The 20,516-nt window shown below is 39.5% G+C and overlaps 1 protein-coding gene across 1 annotated transcript; it reads right to left on the bottom strand.

The window, feature by feature from the left end:
* Nucleotides 1–6,680: 6,680 nt before the first annotated feature.
* TXLNG (taxilin gamma) lies at nucleotides 6,681–20,287 on the bottom strand. Its single transcript, XM_014960181.1, has 8 exons — nucleotides 20,261–20,287; nucleotides 18,883–19,053; nucleotides 17,944–18,138; nucleotides 16,439–16,558; nucleotides 15,302–15,376; nucleotides 11,628–11,720; nucleotides 11,013–11,108; nucleotides 6,681–9,988 (listed from the first exon to the last, which is right to left on the bottom strand). The coding sequence occupies exons 1-8, from the start codon at nucleotides 20,285–20,287 to the stop codon at nucleotides 9,668–9,670; spliced, it is 1,098 nt and encodes a 365-aa protein (XP_014815667.1). The 3' UTR covers nucleotides 6,681–9,667.
* Nucleotides 20,288–20,516: the final 229 nt, after the last annotated feature.

Below are 20,516 nucleotides of genomic sequence, written 5' to 3'. Positions count from 1 at the left end.
GGTCAGGTCCTTCTTCCTTTTGACATCCATTCTGACATTCACAGCTCTTGAACAGTAGGAAATGAGGATGTTGGTGGCCAGACTGATTGATGGGTACTGGAGAAACAGAAGTGCTTCCCAGAGAGCACAATAGTGGCTCTTCGTGGCACAGACGTGGCTGGGTGCTATGAGATGACCCCTCCTGCTGCTGGTGCTCCTCAGGGCTTACTTTGAGGAGACCTACTGGCTGCCTTGCACCAGCACCCACAGTGCAATTCACTCCTACGATGGGTGATTTCACCTTGGTGTGCCTTTTATGGTTGGGTGGTTAATTTTTCTTACTGCCTCACTAACCAGATGATAGAGGAGGGGGGAAAGAGGGATGAACTACTAATTGCAGCTCTCTTCTCATTGCTCTTCTTAGGCTGTTTGTTTTGAGTTCCCTGCCTGCTGTTACCAGGACACCCCGCGTTGGCACTGGGTCATCATGCACACAGACGTGTCTCCTTCCACACCTTTTTCCAGACTGGTTCCTCGAAAAGTGATGCAGGTAGGTGCAAAAGCACTTGAATATTCCCGTGGAAGGCAGAGATGCTGTCAGCGTTTAGCAGGTGGGTGGCAGCTGGAGGTGAGGTGCTGAACAGCGTGAAAGCTGCTGAAGGACAGCTAGGCCACTACCCAGTTAACCGTGCTTCGCTCTAGCTGGTGTTCAGGGGTGTAAAAACAGTATCCAGGAAAAGGAGATGAGTGCATTCTCTGAGTGTGGTTTTGGTTTCACCAACGGGTACAGGGGGACCTGCTGCTGAAGGCCTGAAGACAGCCAATGCAGCTACTGGGCTAGCAGATTCTGTCCTGGGCTGTCCAGAAACATCTCACATCCCCTCATGAAGCTGGTGACTCAGAGTTAGAGACCCTCCCGGTAGACTGTGCCTCTTATTTCAGATTCATTCATTAATTCATTCCTGTTGGAAACACAGTCTCCTGCAGGATGCAGAACACCTGCCAAAGCACCGCTGTGGCTGGCAAGACCCAGACAGGTTGCCACTCAGCCACTCATAATAGCCTAAAGCCATTCTGGTGTTTTAATGACCTTATTTTGTACCCTAGTTAACTGGATAAAGTTAAATTGTTGCAAAAGCATACCTGTCTGGTTGATAAGCAGCATGCTGTCAAGAAGCATTTTAGCACTGATGCAATGCTAATGTACAGACATCTCTATCTTTTAAAATAAAAATGTCTGTCAGTGTTCTTCGTTTCCTTTACTGAGAGACCAAGAGCTCCAAGCTGGAAGCTCTCTTGGGTCACTGATGGGTGTCTTCAACATCCCTGTGGAGTGTGGAGAGGCAGCTAGCTGGGGCTGAGGGATGCACTCAGTACCTACTGTCGTACAGCTGAAAGGCAGCAGGAAGGGCTAATTCATTACAGAGCAAGAAGAGAGCATAATTTCATTATCTTTAATATACTTGCAGTTCAATGTGCTCCAGTAAATACAATCTCTGTACTGACTTCTTTTCCACAAATCTGAATTGTGTACAATATATGTGTACATACATATAATGCCCCATCCCTGGAGGTGTTCAAGGCCAGGCTGGATGTGGCCTTGAGCAACCTGCTCTAGTGGGAGGTGTCCCTGCCCATGGCAGGGGGGTTGGAACTAGATGGTCTTTAAGGTCCCTTCCAACTTTAACTGTTCTATGATACATACCTCCCTTCAGCAGGGGCAACCTTCCACAAGACTCACTTTGGTAGCTCTAGGACAGTTCGATCCCACAGCCAGGTCACAGGGCCAGCATTTAATTTAAGAGTTAACCTACATCTCGCTTATTCAAACCTTTTGGTAACTGACTGGGAATGTGCTACTGTGGGACCATTGTGGTTTTACTTTGCAGGTCCCGTACGCTTTCTTATTGCCTGAGGAGAATGTTTGTGAATGTTTGTGAAACATTGGAATGTTGTCATTTTTAAGCCTCTTTTGTCTATCCTACAGCCTTAATATTTTGATTTTATAAACTGGTGACCTCCGCAGTAAGTAGATACTGCTTATGTGCTGCAGTTAGTAGTAAAAATAGTGAAATTTGAAGTTTAAAAAAAAAAAAAAAAGGTTGTAAAATAGTCAACCTGAACAGTGGCTACAGCAAGATATTTATTTATTGCATTAAACAATAGTTACTTCAGGTGTACTTACAGAGCGTACTTAATTCCATCAGCTACTCCTGCAGGTTGGGAAGTGCTGGGGAGAGTAAAAAACCAGCAAACTTTCCATCCACTGGCCTTTATTTATCTCAGAGAGAACTATGTAGAGTTTTGAGACCTACCTTTTTTGTATTAGTTATTTTGAGAAGTGCAGGCACAACAAAAACTACAGAAGGTAATTTCAAGTGAAAAATTGCCAGTTTAGGGTGACTTCCTCACTTCTTCTCAACACCTACATATTTGGTGCAATTTTTCAGCATAAAGGGTATCTTCTCTCGCTAAGGTTTTCAGCCCGCACCAATCTAAATTCTTTTATCTTTGCAGTGAAATATAATGTGAATGGTAGTGGAATTACAAATTATGTTGAAAAGCTGCTATTTTATTTCAACGGACCTGTGTTTCCAGAAGCTGAATGACAAAACCTTCAGCCTCTTGAGCTCTTCAGAGGAGCAGTAGCTGGAGAGCAGCACTCTTGCACACTTCCAGCCCCATGTTGTAGTGGTGGTTCACAGAATCACAGAGTGATACCGGGTTGGAAGGCACCTCTGGAGATCACTTAGTTCAACCCCCCCCTGCCAAAAATTCATTACTGTGTGTGCATCACAGATTGTGATCACTTCTCTAAGTACGTGATGGTTTGCATCACCAGCTCCTCTGAATGGAAACTTGAACGACAGAAATGACACAAGGGGCAATGGGCACAAGCTGGAACAGAAAGGGTTCCTCTTGAATATGAGGAAGAACTTTTTCACGGTGAGGGTGACGGAGCCCTGGAACAGGCTGCCCAGGGAGGTTGTGGAGTCCCCTTCTCTGGAGATTTTCAAGACCCGCCTGGATGCAGTCCTGAGTAACATGCTCTGACAAGCTCTGGGTGGTCCTGCTTCAGCAGGGGAGGTGGACTAGATGATCTCTATGGTCCCTTCCAACTCTAAAACTGCAATGAAATACCTCTGTGAGGAGGTGGAAGAGGTTAGGGCTAATTAATACTGAAATATTTTAGAAGATTGATACCTATACAACAGCGAAAGTTGGAGAGTGTGTATCAGTCCTGCATTTTGCCTCAACGAGACAAAAAGCAACATCAGGGGTTTCTCCTTTACTGTGTATGAAGAACTGTGTTTGCTTTACTTGTGCAGCTTTTATTGTTGCATGCGAGGCCCTTAAGGGTATCACATGTTGATCCCAGGTGATTTTTGTCATTTGTTTTATGCCCTTCTCCATACCCTACCTTATTATAGCAGGGCAGTTGCACTAGATGGTCGCTGTGTTGGTGTGTGTGCTGTACATCTCCACTTCAGCGCTGCAATAAGCTGAATGAAGTGCATTCATTGCTTAGCTGAGTGAACTCCCCACAGAAAATGAGAAGTACTTAGTCAACACCCACTGTCACCTTTTGCTTTCCAGCCACTAGAAAGTGTAATGCAGTTGGTTCTCTTAATTCTCTCGAAGTCAGCTTCTGTCCCTTCAGATAAATGACATGCAAACCCAAAGGTTCCCCCCCTAGTCCTGGCATGGCCAAACCAGCGAAACAAATGGTAACCTTGTCAACTGAAGCATCAAAACGTGTTTGAGAGCCGTGTAACTACTGTTCCCCTTCAGAAGGCAATCATTTTCTGCTTTAAACATCAAGCCTGCCTAAGAACCACGTGCTGGAGAACAGGGTTAGGGGCAGGTTCAGTAACCTTCTGGCAGGAAACAGGAGAAGGGCAGTCAAAGCCAGCAAAAGCTTTTGATGAGCAGGAGTCACAAAAGGAGGCACTATGACATGAATGCTGGTGGGGAAAAAAAAAAACACCCAACCAAACCACCCCAAGCCCAACAAATTACATGGATTAAATACCAGTAATGTATCTTGGAGGTTGTTATTTTAACTCTCAACACCAGGACAAAGTTGGTGGAAGTGACAGGGAACTACATCAGTATGGACTATCTATTACATGGCTCTGGTTAGAATAAGGTTAAAAAATGCAGGACTTGAATTCAGTTCCTCATCTTGAGCAAACATCACAAGATGTAACAATTATTTAAAATTTTAGATGCTGGATGCAATTACTTTCTTGAAGTAGAGCTTTATGAGCCGTATTCTTGGCATAATCTTGAGTTATGCTCAATTATGCCTGCTTCAGGACTCAGCTGTCGCAGTCCATGAGGTAGGCAAACCCCAGATCCTTGTTTGAGCAGGAAATCCAAAATACCATGCAACCTCAAAGCTGGAAGGGAACAAACAGTTTTAAAGGAACTTAAAAGTCTTTGCAAGTAGCACGATATTCTTAAATTACTTGGGAGTTTTAGGCGAGATGGGTGCCAGAGTCAGCAAAGATCAATAAAAGCCAGTTCAAGAAGACATGTCTAAGCAAGAGGAAAAAGGTGGCTAATGGGAAAATTAAAAGCAAATATATATATTTTTTTTTCAGAAAGGAGCAAAAAAAGTACCTGTGAAGAATAACTTACTAAAGGCCTAAAAGCAAGTATCTTTTCCAAGTACATCAAACACAGTTGCCCACCTGCCAGGGAGATGAAGCCCTGGCAGCACTGGGCTGGAGGGCTGGGAATGCAGCTGGTGAAAGAGGTTCTCACATCAGAGCTACTCTGCAGAAGAAAAGAGTTAAATACACATGTGCGTTTACATTAACAGGAGAGACTTAGAACCTAACAAAAAAAACCCTCTAAGGACTAGCAAACTTCCTCAGCTACTAATGTGACGCATAACCAAATTTCTCTCTAGCAAAACCAACTTTTTATAAGGAATTTGGGAAGACGGGGGAAGATCCACAGAACCACCATCAGTAGATCTGACTCCTGCATCAACCTACCAGATGTCGGCTGGAAATACAATCCAGCTGAGAGGGAACAGTCTAGGAGGTCCCTGGAGCAAGCACAGTAGGAGAGGATAGAAATAATAGAGATGCTTATATAGGGGCAGAGGCAGAGCCTTTTGTGGAGACAAGTCTCCACAGGCAAACAACTACAGGAAGGATGGCAACCCAGACCAGGAATCCAAAATACTTGGCACAGCTCTAGAAAAGGCTCAGGGGTAGGACATACATTGCTCAGCTTTTGTGAGATGGATATCTTCAAACAAGTGAACAATTTATATATTTTTTTGGACATACATTGCTCAGCTTTTGTGAGATGGGTATCTTCAAACAAGTGTACAATTTATGTATATTTTAATAAAAAAATTAATACCATCTTCAAATAGTCACAGAGCACATCATCGTATATTGCTGTAAAAAATTCTATGTATTACCTAGAAAAAAAGTATACGTGAAGGAAAACTGAACTCAAAAACTAGTTCTCAAGTTCAGAGAAGCTGCCAAATGTTAGGGAATACACCAGAAAGGCAAACAAGACACTTGCAGCATTATTAGGAAACTGGGAGAGAGTTGTACATCAGCAACAAGTGATCCCACATTGTATGACACAACAGGGAGCACCTTGATGACGTCACTAGACAACCCAATTTTTAAGAGAAAACCCCACGTTTTTCTCCACGCCGCACTCAACTGAACTACGGCAGATAAAGTTTTGGAGACAGACGGCAGAAGCAGAATTCAAAGCAGCAGCCACAGCTTCAGCCAGAGCCCCCACTCTCTCCCCAGCAGCTACAGCACCTTTCTTACCATACACTGCCCGTGTGGCTTGTACTGGCCACCACCAGCAACACACAAGCCATCGACATGACCCCGTAATGCCACTCTTCATTTCACTTGAACCATACGCTTGAGTTCCCATTTCACAGCTTTTAATTCTCATTCTTGAGTGTCCAAACAAATACAACGAGCTCTGTAGATCCAGTTAGAAGACGTGATTATGATGTTAAAGAAAAACTCAGAGTCCAATATATTCAGCATACTTATTTACTTAATCTATACAGAATCGAGTAGATAAAATTTCAGATTCACATTAGTGAAAAATCTCTACAAAATGTTTTTGAAAAGCAAAACAAAAACTGCCTGTTCATTTATAATTTTTTCGTCATGAAAGCAGACATGGGTTGTAAAAATAAAGCAGTGTGTTTAGCACAAACTAGATTTCTGCATCACTTTTTTCACAGTTATTTCCATCTACAGTCCAAAGAGGTAGATTTTCTGCAACACCTGAGAATTGAACTGTAACGTAACCAGGTGTAATGAAAGGAAGGACAAAATGTCAGAGATACAGCCCTAACTCACTTGTGTACGTAGACACGGATTTGGGTCTTGCATCACATACCATTTAGCTTTTCGCAGCTTAATCGCGGTGAAACTGTCAGTCGGGCCCCAGAGTTTTGACAATTAGAGATACTGATTTCAGGCTACATCCGTTTACAGCCCAGGTTAAACGGTTCATGGTAGTGGGAGAAAGGCATTAATACAAGTTTAATTAAAAACCCTACTGGAGCCAATTTGGCTGCAGACTGGCAGTGCAAGAGCCTGCTGTATGGCAGATCTGTTAGAGTGAACGAGCTCTGTAGATCCAGTTAGAAGACGTGATTATGATGTTAAAGAAAAACTCAGAGTCCAATATATTCAGCATACTTATTTACTTAATCTATACAGAATCGAGTAGATAAAATTTCAGATTCACATTAGTGAAAAATCTCTACAAAATGTTTTTGAAAAGCAAAACAAAAACTGCCTGTTCATTTATAATTTTTTCGTCATGAAAGCAGACATGGGTTGTAAAAATAAAGCAGTGTGTTTAGCACAAACTAGATTTCTGCATCACTTTTTTCACAGTTATTTCCATCTACAGTCCAAAGAGGTAGATTTTCTGCAACACCTGAGAATTGAACTGTAACGTAACCAGGTGTAATGAAAGGAAGGACAAAATGTCAGAGATACAGCCCTAACTCACTTGTGTACGTAGACACGGATTTGGGTCTTGCATCACATACCATTTAGCTTTTCGCAGCTTAATCGCGGTGAAACTGTCAGTCGGGCCCCAGAGTTTTGACAATTAGAGATACTGATTTCAGGCTACATCCGTTTACAGCCCAGGTTAAACGGTTCATGGTAGTGGGAGAAAGGCATTAATACAAGTTTAATTAAAAACCCTACTGGAGCCAATTTGGCTGCAGACTGGCAGTGCAAGAGCCTGCTGTATGGCAGATCTGTTAGAGTGCTGAGCTTATCCCTTATAGAAATCTGTATTATTTTTTTTTTAAACTTTTTTTTTTTTTTTTTTAAAAACACCACTCTCGAAGCAATGCATGAATCTGTATTGACTGGTTTCAGGAAGCCAAGCAGCGCTCACCTTGGCCAGATAAATTGATATGATACGGGTAATGTTAAGGGTAGGGAAGAGAAAGAGATATCCCCAATTTAAAACCCTTTCACTCGGGGCGTTCTGCTTCATCTACAGAGTAAGTCAGTAGCAAATATATTTGTATTGCTGTTCTATACATCTGTCACATCTCTAAAAGCCCTTTAAAATATTCTTGCAGCAGGGTCCAAAAAGTCACTCTTGCCTCCATATAGAACAAGCACTATAGAAAGGATTGTTAAAGATACAAATGTCCAAATAATAAATTGTAAAAATAGAAAACTGCGTGTCCTACCTTGCCAAGGGCATGATGCATCAGATACAAAGTTTTTTCACTTTTCCTCAGGAAAATTACTTCACGCTTAGTGTTAGCTGAAAACCAGTTCTTGCAACAACCTTTTTTTTTAAACAGTTTGATCCTATAAAGCAAGTCATTTGAAAAGCAAGTCTGAAATACTTCTTTCCAGTATTTTTTTATGCCATATGATTAGCATGATTAACATTTCAAAGCTCCGAGTCCAGCTTGACTGACTGCTCAATGCTACCTTCTTTCCATTCCTGCACTGTGCTTGGACCACGAGCACAAAACCCACACCAATCCAGGAGAAACGATGGCCAGCTTCCCCCTCTGCTCCACCAGCTCACAAGTGTCAGTTTTGCACAGTTCCTCTCAGTGGTATGAGCTACAACACACCAGGCCTTACAGAGCCTTACTTCTCTTTCAGAGACAGCTACATTATTTCAATGTACATTTCTACAGGAAAAGGATCAGGAGCTCAGTGCAGCCTGAACATTCAAGTAATTTAGCCACTAAACTGTCAAGGGCAACGAGGCTGGGAAGCTCATTGAGAGATGTGCTCCATTCAGAAATCCCCTCTCAAATAAGTGCAAAGAACTTTTAAGTACCAGAAAAGGCTACACGTTTGTATTTCTTAAAATGACAGCAACCAAAACTAGAAAATTAAGTACATGGGAACTGAAGTTAAGGGTAGCTTGTCATTACTTCACACATTGTCTTGCCGAAATCTAAGTGATGGTCCTCGGTTTCTCTCAGGAAAAGAAGCCAAAGTGTGGATATCGAATTTTCTAGGAAAAGACTATATGGTTTACAGTTAACAAGGGAGCTTTTGCTTGTGGTATGCTACTCTAAAAATTTGAAGTACCATCTTTACCAGATAACCTAACTGGGAAGGCACTCTGCCAACTGGTACAGCTTCGAGGCTGAACGTGCAAGAAATTCCACGTTGTACTTCAGGAAGAGTATTTGAATCTCCATGTTCAATTATAACCAGTATATGCTTAAATACATTGCATACCAGGCTATTAGAGAAAGCCTATATGCCACACACTCACGGTCTTCCACACCTACAGCAGTAAATGTCTAATTTTCCAGCCCTTCAGATAATCCAGAGATTTATCTAGACAGTAACGGATTTCTCTAGTCAGGATAACCACACTGCAGCCAAGAGGGAAGAACGTGACCAACGTTTGTGCAGTAGGCTACACAACTGCAAAATTCTACTCCGTAACGTTGCTGTACATTTTCTCACACATTTATATTTAACATGTTCACAGGTAGGGCAAACAGTCCAAAATAACCTTTACAACACAACCCTGAGAAGTCTGCAAGAAGTCGTACACCCTGTTTCACCAGCTGCAAATCAATGTATTTCAAAGCTGTTTTTTTCATACCACAAAGTACATGAAACCCTTTTAACATCTCTTTTACTATATTCTGGACCTTTACTTTTGCATTCATATATATGAAAACATACTAGAGGGGAAAGCTGACTTTTACTGGCCATTAGACATCCTTGTGTAGATTAATTTACTGGAGAAATTGGTATTCTTTAGAGAGTCAAATCAATGAAGAAAACCCCAATGCTGTTCTTTAAACCAATAAAGTGACACGCTGTCACTACTTTCCCCGGAACAATGTTGTATCTGTACACGGTCTTCCATGACAGTGATTTGTGTCGTGGGGAGGAAACGCACATGCATCCTTTTATGGAAAAATATTTTCTTTTAAAAAATGAGGCAGATGTGCAACACAGTTGTGGAAAATTTATAGTTTAAGCTATTTAAAGCTGCTATGCAGCTTCCTGTACCACATAAGTCCAGTAGTTCTAAGAAAATACAGATATGGTAGAAAAAGTAAGAAAATTTTCACCACAAAACCAAATAGTTACCACCAACAGAGAAAGTTATACACAAAATATATCTCTCAATACAGTGTTTACACTTCATTTTAGTCTACAGATTCAGTGCCAGGAGCAGGACTTGTCGAGACAGTCTTTTCACAATTATCTGCCGCACGCGATTCCACATCGGGCTGGATCCCTGGTTCCGTGTCAGTGGGAGTTCCCAGCTCCTCGTGGAAATTGAGCGTGCAGGACTGCAACACCTGCACAGCTAGATCCACATCTGCTTCTCTGAGAGAAACCTGCTCCTTAAGGACTTCCACCTTCTCATTCAGCTCGTTCCTTTCTGTCTGAAGAGCCCTGCATAGCTTCTCCAAACGCTCCAGTTTTATTTGAAAGCCCTTGTATTCTTTATCTCTTACTGTTTTCTGAAGGACAAAAGAAAATAAAAGCTCTGTGATCCAACTGATCTTTTTTTTTCTTTAAAGAATCACTACTATTTAATCCTGAATATTAAGTCTTGATTAATCTAGTGGGTCAAATTCCAGCTGCACTAGAGCAAATTTGCTCAGCATACTTGACCACTACACTTCAGATGGTCTGTCTAAGCTGGAGTGGCAACAGGCACCTTTACAAACAAGCAATGAGAACTATATGATGCTAATTGTAATTGAGGGCAGAGTGTCAGTGAGAATCCCGATATAAAGGCCCATAAAGCAGTCAGTTGCAACCCAAATAATGGCAACTACAGGGAGCAGAAGGGCACAGAAGAGGGAAATTTAAAATCCAGCAGCAGAATCCAGGTCAGAAGGTATCATACTCATGGCTCTCTCTGTTCTTGTAAGAAACTAGTTAGGAAAGATAAGCAGTGCTACAGCAGAACCTATATACCCTAGCAGATGGTTTAGCAAAATCACACCTAATATACTTTAACTATGCATTAGACAGTGGAGGCAGAACTGTGTGGCTTCTGTGGAAACTGGTTTATCTCTTCTCCTGCTGGACTACTATTCAGTAACGGCACCTCACGCCCTCAAAGCAGCAGCGCTGCAGGAAAGTAACTGATGCCTTCCACCCGGGGGATTTCCTTCATGTCACTCTTGTCTATTTAAAAATAGATTTCTATTGCAGCACTGATTGAACTTTGTTCAGCATATTAAAATCTGTTCAATTCATTCAGCTTGTATGATTTCATACACGTTATTGCACCAATTTAACAGTGAGCAGGGAAAGATGAGGCTGAGCTTTTTGTGCGTCACGACTTTAGATTTATATAGCAGCTTTTTATCTTCCACATCTGAGTAGAACAGTACCATTTGCACGGAAACAGAAAACAGATCATCCAAGAGGTTACTGTGTATTATTTCCAATTCTCCAAAACTGAAACACTGTATGATGTTCCCTAGGACGCAGACTTTAGTTTAGCCATATGGCTGTTCAACAGATAATTACCTCTTCAGCCATTTGCAGAAGAGCCTTGTTGTTGTTTTCCCATTTTGTACGCCACACTATGGTTTCCTTTTCCAGTTTCTTAATCTTCTTCGTCATCTACAAAAGATAAATAGAAGACTTTAATTTTGTGGCCTGTGTTGCAACATTTGGAAAGTACTGTAACTTTCCAAGTCCAGTTTGAACAAGTTATTTTAGAGAAAAGTCTTTCTGCACAAAATCAAGCTCACAAATGCAGATTCTGCATTCAAAGAAAACAAGATTGATTGTTAAAAGAAACAGACTAGCAACCTTCAAGTACAACTAATAAAAAGCTCTAGGAAAATAAGTTTTAAAACACAAGCACAGCCAAAAAGACCAAGAAGTATTGTATGCCTCTGATAAAAAACACTGAAATTTGGATTCAGATATTAGGCAGCATGTCAAAAACAAGAAAAAATTACATTTCTTTTCCATAATATGACAAGTTCTTATGCCCTATCTTATGATCCAAATCAAATGTCAAAATACTCCATATACTTTCAGAAGGCAAACGCTGTTATAAAATCTAAAATGTATCCCACTAAGAGCATACGTTTTTATATTACTTTTTATGAAACTAAATAATCCTATAAGTACCTTCTCCATTTCTTGCCTGAAGGTTGTAAAGAGTTCATTACTTTTTGCCATGGTGGTCTGGAATTCTTCAAACTTATCCATGTAAAGAGAAAGCTGTTGGGAAAGAGGCAGGAACATTAATCTGAACAGCTGTATACAAATACAAAAACATTAAGGTACAAGGGAAAATTAAAATAGTAGAAGATAAACTTTTTTTATACTATTCTACGATTTCCATTTGAGAAGCATACAGAACTTGTCTGAAAACATGCCACTCAAATTATATATGAAAGGAGAGTTCTATGTTTATAGAACAGTAATATATTCTAAAGAAAAATATATTCTATGGTTTATAGAATGTTGGAAGACATCACAGTTCATCATGATCTCATTTTTGCTTCCACACTAAAAAAAAACCCTCAAGCATCTGCGGACTTTAATATACATGAAATTCAGCACATGGTTAGTGAAATTAAACTTCAAAAAAGACCTACCTTTCCATCTTAACCAGCCAAAGCTAACAACTAAGGCTGAGACAAAATAAACATGATTGATTCCAGAAATCAAAATTTATATTCACAACCTATGAAATCTGCCTAGTGATCAAAAATCATGGAAAGAGAATATTGACAAGGAATTAATTTAGTAGGGAAAAACATTACATTTTAACAAGTGAAGGGCATTAATGTTCCATGACAGAAAATTGCGAGACAAGGGCAATCATCAAGAAGGAACTGCAAAATATGTTAATTAACATAGTTTTTCCACAAAACATACATTACATCATGCTTGTTATTAAAACAACTTATACTACTAGTGTTGTAATTTGATGTTCTGAGAATCCATTACCATTTACTAGGAACTTCTTACTCTATCTGAAGAGTAATCAGTTCTCTCAATTCTTACATTGGAGGTTGCAGGACAATACAATTCAGAGCACAGAAATATTATATTTTCCTCTAACAGCAGAGGAAATTTTGTAACAGGAATTAGCCTACTTTGTCAACAGTAGATCATGACTGTCATTTTTGTGACTGAACTTTCTAGCTCATCTTATTCTACAAAAAAAAATAAAAATCTGTTTGCCCCAGGAAACTACTCCTATTGTTACTATTAAAAAGCATAACAAAAAGGTAGCAGGATTTTAGATAAAATGTAAACAACTTAAAAATCATAGAAGTCTAAGTGCAGAAAAAAAAATATTCTGGAGAATCTGGATATTAAAGAATCCAAGTCACTGGACACCCTTGGGTATGTCTGTGTATATGTGGTTAAATGTAATCATACACACACACTTCAAATGTAACAGCTGGAAAGCCTGGGAAAGAACTGGGTTTACTACGTATGAAAAAAGGCCATGAAACAGAGCTTGCAAGGAGACTCAATACAAAAACCTCACAAAACTGAAGCAATAAGAAGTATACAATAAAAGGAATAGTTGCTGCTTCTCAGATGCTACGTCAGCTTAACCTTATTATTTCCCCTTTGCCTTACGTGGTGAGCTCATGTGTGGCCAATGACCAGGTGATCCAGAACCACCACACAAAAACCTGGAGACCATCTCTCCACTCTCAGAGATTATTTTGCTGCAGCATTTACAGCTGTCATGGGTGGAGTGATTAACTTCACTCGTAAGAGAGAGGTAGTGAAATATTTATTAAGGTGAAACAGTGATTTAACAGAATTAGTTGTAAATGTGAGAGTGTTTTGTGAGATTCAATGCCAAGGCACACTTGATTATTTACTGCACAGAGGACAGGGTCAGATGAGCTGTCAGGGAGCCCCTCCCATTGAGTCATGAGGTTCAGAAAGGACCCCTCTTGCTTTCTAAACTCCTTCTCAGAGAGGAGTCTAGGTGCTGCTGCATGCAATCCTAGTCCCAGACTTGGTCAATGGTTTATGTCTAAAGGATTATATATGCACAATCAGTCCTTTATATCACTTAGCTAAGATTTCAAAGTTTAGCAAGCTATTAGTCACTTACCGAGAATCTGTTGTGGCAAGGAATCTCTCACCCTTGAGGAGCAGAACCTTAAGCTAGAGTTCCCACTCAAGGGGAGATCCTGGCATGCAGCCTGCTGCCATGCAGGGAAGCTCAAAGGGCTCTTGGGCTGTCCACTATTTATAGAGTAAGATAATTGACCTATAGTCATATTCTCATGGGAACAAAATATCTAGGACCGCACTCCAGATAGCGTTTTGTCTGTATTCTCATGGGAACAAAATATCTAGGACCGCGCTCCAGATAGCGTTTTGGCTGTTGCCAGCCATCCCCCAAAGTCCAGGTGCAGCTCATTTGCCAGCCATCCCCCAAAGTCCAGGTGCAACACATTACAACTCCCACTGATGGCTATGGCTTGAGCAGGAGCTGGGGAAGAGGAAACACCACCACAACAGCATGAAAAAAAATTGAATATCATAATTATTTTTGGAGACACTCAGTTTTAAGTTACTAAACCTCTGTCATGGTTTTACCTCAGCTGGCAACTAGGACCACACAGCTGCTTGCACACTCCTCTGTAAACCTCTGTCATGGTTTTACCTCAGCTGGAAACTAGGACCACACAGCTGCTTGCACACTTCTCTGCCCTCAATAGGGTAGGGAGAAGAGGGAGAAAAGGAGGGGAAAGGGAAAAAAAAAAACCCTCATGGGTTGAAATAAAGACAGTTTGATAGAACAGTTACAGAAGAGGAAAACAACAATGGTAAAAAAAATACAAAAAGAAGTGATGCAATACAACTGCTCACCACCTGATGATGCTCACCACTACCCATTGCCCAGGCCACCCCAAGTTGTGATCCCGGATTCCTGTCCCCTGGCCAACTGCCATTTATATACTGAGCATGAAGCCTATTCCTTTGACCAGCTTGTCCTGCCTATGCTCACTTCTCAGCCTCTATGGGAAGCTGAAAAAGTCCTTGACTAGGACTTAAGGAACAACTAAACCCTCTATGTGTTATCTGATTATTCTCATACTAAATCCAAGCACAGAAGCTACTGGGAAAAAACAATTAACTGTATCCCAGCTGAAACCAGGGCAGCCTCAATAACAACAAGGATAAACATGACATTGCTTGCTCTTAATCCTTCACAACAGGATGGGATGGAAATAGTAAGGAACAAATTCCAAAAACCTGCAGGAGTAAAAATCCCCAGCCAACCCTTTCTAGGCATAACAAATGCCTCTCTGGTCCTAAACAGCTATTTGACCAAAAACAAAACAAAACAAAAAAACAAAAAAAAAAGAAAAAAAAGAAAAAGATGATAAAAATACCTTTGGAAGAGAGAAAACAGTTCCAGAGAAGCCAGGGTATGGTAAAGAAGTAACCTCAATGAAAAGATTCTTAACCTTTCAATTATTCTATTCTTTGTAATATTAACACTATTAATTTAAGAGGATACTAACTTCAGCAATTCAGTGTTTAGCACCTTCCAGTAACAGTATTATCCATATGTATTAAACAGCAAGTACAAAATGTCAAGTCTTTACAATTTATTCTTCACACTTCACTATTTTAGAGTTACTAACTGGAAATTAAATTTAAGACTTAATTTAAAAAATACCAAATACTTTTTGCAAGTAGTATATTGCATCTAATAAATTGTAACATGTAGTTCACTACAACCACAAATCTCTCAGTATTTTCTTTTCAGCACAACTGGTATTGAAGAGCACTCCATTAAAAAACAATACCTGCTGCTTCAGTTGAGCTTCCTGTTGCTTCATCTGTTCACATTTGTGTCTGGACTCAGTAGCTTCTTTCAGCAGCTAAAAAAAAAATAATTGCAAAATGGCATAAAATGAAGAGTGCTCCTAAGAATGGCTTAAAGAACTATCAAGTTATGATGAAAAATGAACAAGAGTTAACATCACCTAAGGGCCATTCAACCAAGTTCTTACATGGGTTTTTCATTACTATACTATACTTTCATAAACACTATTCAAAGCATGTAGTGGCATGCAGAAATTATTGTTATTGAGACATTTTTCTAATTGGTAGAATGAATCAAGGTTTCTTTTTCTATAGCAAGTTTAAACTGCTACACTTAAATGAGCATTTCATTAATGAACTGTAATTTACATCTGTTTTGTAACTTCTAATTTTTTTTTCTACTTCCATTTCTCCAGTCACTAATAACACCTTTACAGACTAGTTCAATTTGAACCATTTCACTAGTTCAAACTTGACACCATTTTGTAGATTCATCTCTGAAGATATTTTCATCAGTTTATGATTCCAAAATTACGTTTTAATAATACAAAACAATCCAAAATCCAACACTGGATGATCATTTTAAGATTCTAGGCAAAAGCCTTCCTTTTCCTGTGTAAGTTACAGTTATGTAAGGAGTATAAAAGAAATCTTCACTTAAGTATTATTTTTAAATTACAAGCTAACTTCTTGGAAGGCTGCGAGTAAACTGTTTTATTTGTACGTTGATAATCAACATCAGGCATAGTTTTGGGGACAAAGTTTAGAACAACATATGCTTTGTTCTGCTTTCTTACAGCATAAAAACAGAAGTTACAAGACAGCAAAGAAGTACCCTTTGGGGTTTCAGCTCAAGACACTTCCTAGTCTAAGAAAAATCTAAATGATAACCAGCACATTTACTAAGAAAATGCAAACAGTAATATTTGCCTGTGAATACAGACATGAATACCGCAGGCATCATACACAAAACTTAAATCTCAGTCTTCATGTTGAAATCTACCCTAACTTTCAAAAGACAGTCCCCCTCAGTGAGTTTGCTTTATTGACTTTAAATCATGAAAAATCTGGTGTGGTGGGTTTTGTTATTTCTTTTAACATACGTAGAATTCACTTACAAACTCCCTTTCTCGCTGATGTTTTTCCTCTGCTTCTTTAATAAGATGAGTAGTTTGCTGAAGTTTGGCATCCACAAGTTGCTGCTGCAATTCTTTATGTTTGAACACTTTATCAATATGCTAGAGAAAGAAAGAAAATCATATTAGTCAAATATGAAGAGTACACTCACCTTAATTGACCAGTGCGCATGTATGGGGAGATGCATTCTGTTTCTATGTTTCATGCAGAAGAAAAAGCAGCAAAGACTGTTTTACATGCTCTTTTCCTCCTGTTATTGTCATACATTATAGCTACACAGTTTTTGTCTTTCATGAAAGCCAGAAGCATTTTTTATTAAATGGGCACAATACTGTCAGCCACTTCACACCAGGTATTTAAAAAATCCTGTAACCAGTAGCCTACATGCTTTGTTTTGAAGTTGGCGTATCTACCTCTAATCCTATTGTACTTGGTTACACCTAAAAAGTCTAGTCCTCACCATTAAAAAGGATCAAAATGAGCAAGATTTGCAACAACAGCTTATTTGGACAATGGAATTCCACAAATCACTGCATTTTGCAGTCTTACTTCCATCTGTGAAGTAGCACAAGGCAGCTTCCTACCTTTTCTCTTTCCCATGACAAATATTCCACGAGAGCAAAAAGTGGGAAACTAGAGTCTACAGAGAGCTTTTAAACTGATTCCGATTTTAAAAAAAAAGAATGAACAAAACCAGTTGAGAAATCATATTCCAAACCTATGCAAACTAAGAACTAAGTTGTAGAACTCCTTGAAGCTTGGTTCTCTGTTTGACAAGTAGAATTGGCTGCTTTCCATTACTGTAGTTTAGACTGGCTAGCTCACATACTGGTGCCAATTAAAGCTAGCTCAGTTAGCCCTAAAATACAGTCATTTCCATGACACTAGTCCAAATATATTCTTAAAGTGTGATAGCTTATTTTGATTCTATGCCAACAAGAAGAGCTACATACACAAAGAAGCTTGCCAAAACCTCCCAACCTTAATGAACCAAACCAAATAAGATAGAAAATAAACTATATACCCCCTCCCATTATACTGTGAAATTATAATTTAGAAGAACTTCAAATATTACTACGTATTTATGTTGGAAAGAACCTCTGGAAGCCACTTAATCCACTCAAACTAGGTCAACTTCAAAGTCTGATCAGGTTGTTCACACCTGGCCCAGAGGAGTTCTGAATAACTCTCAAGACAGATTCCACAATCTCTGGACAACTTATTTCTATTGGACTGCTTTCACTGTGCAAGATGTTTTTTCAATGCATCTTGAATTTAGATATGCAAAACCAAACAGGAAAAGCATGGAAGGGGCCAAACAGCTACTTAATTTTTCACAGTAGTGAGGTAGAAAGAATAATCTAAAATATATACATACACACACGATGACTGTAAAGCATTAGAGTTTTTTCTCCCCTTTAAATAATCATCTGATCCTTACAGTCAAGTAACTAACAGAATCCCATTAAAAGCATAATGTAAGCACCTCTTCTCGCAATGCATACTGCTCAATGAGTTTCTTCAGTTTTTCCCCCAGTTCAATATTTTCCTGACGGAGCTTGGCATTATGCATATCATGCTGTTCCAGTTGAGCCTGAATTTCATTCAGCGTAATCTGGAAGTGTGCAGTTCCTTCTTTCCGTTTTTCTTCATATTCGCGCGCTTGCCGCATGTTGTCTTCCTTTGGTGAGAGAATATTAACGTGTTCAAGCCAAACCACACACCTTTTTTCATATTTTTGAGTCAGAAACAATGGTAATAACTCATTTCTGCAAAGTTTCAAGTTCTAGAGTGCAAGAGTTAAATTAAACCACAACCATAATATGCTATGCTGCCTAGCCATATGAAGTGCACAGAACAAAGAATCTAGAAATTTCAGAACTTTTAGAGAATTTTGTCCTTACCATTACTAACATCGCTTAGGGGCTGGTATTATAAGACACTATATGAACTCCTCTGCAAATGTAAGAATTACCCAGATGTTAGAAACAGCACTGATGAAGTTAATTAAGCTTCCTACAGTGATCACAGATAGGGATCTCTTGGTTCTCTTCCATTTCACTCCAATTCATTATATTCTGTCAGAATTAAGCCTTTTTTGATACCCTGCCATTTCATACTGCTGTTATTTCACTTGTGCTATTTTTTTCAAGTTATCAGCACAGCTCCCAGAAACAAACATGGCAAGATCACATACTGCAAGTAATATGATCTATGAACCAGTCTGAGGTAGGGGGAAAACAAGTTGAACTATCCCCATATTCTTTACCTTAAAATCAGGTACACTTATGCCACACACCACCAATGTTCTGCAGGCACAGGTAATTGACAAAGTGGAAAATAAAGAGCAGCAGTCCTGATTTTAGGCAGTAATCAGTAAGATTTCCATCACTATTTGCATTGCAATCTACATAAATAAACTAACCTTCAAAGTCTTGTTATGACGCTGAAGCTCCCGACAGAGAGATTCCAGTTTGCTACGTGCCAAAATGGCCTTGCCATGCTCGCTCTGCAAGTGGACCTTCTCCTTCACAACTTGTGCTTGCTTCTTCTGCAGTATCTTCATCTGCTTTTGAACATTCCGGCTCTCCTCCAACTAACATTAGAGAGTATATTTATTAAACAAACATAGGTGAAACTATCTTTATGCATCTAGATGAGCAGAATGAAAAAAAGTTTTAAACATTTCAGATGAAAGCAAGGAAGTCAATAATTTCATTAAGATCCCCAAGCTGATCTTAAAGAGAAACTCCCATCATCCTTCAGAAAATTCAAAATGTGTAAGGACACAGAATGAAAATATACAAATTGCAACTTAACAAACATTTGCCTTTGAGGAGCAGGGACCATGGACCTGTTGACCGTGGGCTATCAGCTTTTGTTCAGCTACAAGGATAAGACCAGCCTTGAGAAAGGAGGATGTAGCAGATAGAATTAAAAGCTGACAGACCGGCTTTCTAACAAGTCACAACTTTTTCCACTCTCTTATCTGTAAGGTACACTCAGCTTTTTATCCAACAGGTCTTGTTTTTACTATCAAAAAAGAAAACCCCACATGACTGTATGGCGTTCTTTCTTGTCAGCAGGAGCCCCTACCAAAGGAAGCAGTAATTTTTACCAGTTTTTAAAATGCTAAGGTGTTTCAGAAAGGAACAGATACAACCAGCAGCCCTGACAAATCAAGTCAAATACTATTAAAGTTGCACAGCCCAGACTTTGATGACTTAAGAGATCTGTAATCTCAACTATTTGAGGCAAAATTTTTATTTCCTTTAGGTTTTTTAGATGGCAGATGACAGCGTTAAACTTTCTATACAATGTTGACTTCACTATTATTCCATGAATATCCAGTGAACAGAAGTTTCATGCACTGATATCTAGCTGAGAGTAAGTTCCATTATACACGATTTTTGGGCTCCCCGAGAAACCATGCTATTTAGAGTCTGTTCTATTGTAAAGAGGGTAACAATGTCAAGTGCAACATTGCTCCTTATTAGATAGTGCCTCAGCCTCAGGACATCACAGGAAAAGGTGGCTGGCAACAAGGAACATCACCATGACAGAGAAGAATACAATGCTGGTTTTCTGAAAGAGCTCAAAATAATGCTGAAGCACAGAAGAAAGAATAAATAAAGTTAAGGACCTCCATGACAACAGTAAATTAAATGTATATTTCATCTAGTTTAGAGAAAATGAGAGTTATGGAAATATTTGATATCCAGACATACAAAGCCCTTTTCTTGGGTGGCCATAAAAAACACTTCAAGTGGCTGTGCTGTTTGCGTACCTATGAAACTTCAGACCTGTAAAAGTATGCCAGTGTGAGACATATCACCAAGGATGCAAGCCTGCCTGCGTCACAAATTGATCTCCTGATAGATTCCAAATTAGGAAAAAAAAAAAAATGTGGAAGATCTTTTGCCAGGAGAGAGGCATTCCTACCTTTATTGTACAGTCCTTTTCATGAGACACCACTGAAAAACCTGACAGTGAGCTTTAAAGATGAATCTTTAAAAAAAGAAAAAAAGCATTGTAGGTGCACTGTCATGAACAGTTCAA

Source organism: Calidris pugnax, unplaced genomic scaffold (genome assembly GCF_001431845.1).
Source record: "Calidris pugnax isolate Ruff unplaced genomic scaffold, ASM143184v1 scaffold188, whole genome shotgun sequence".
Taxonomy (NCBI): Eukaryota; Metazoa; Chordata; class Aves; order Charadriiformes; family Scolopacidae; genus Calidris; species Calidris pugnax.
This window is presented reverse-complemented; position numbering and strand designations above follow the sequence as displayed.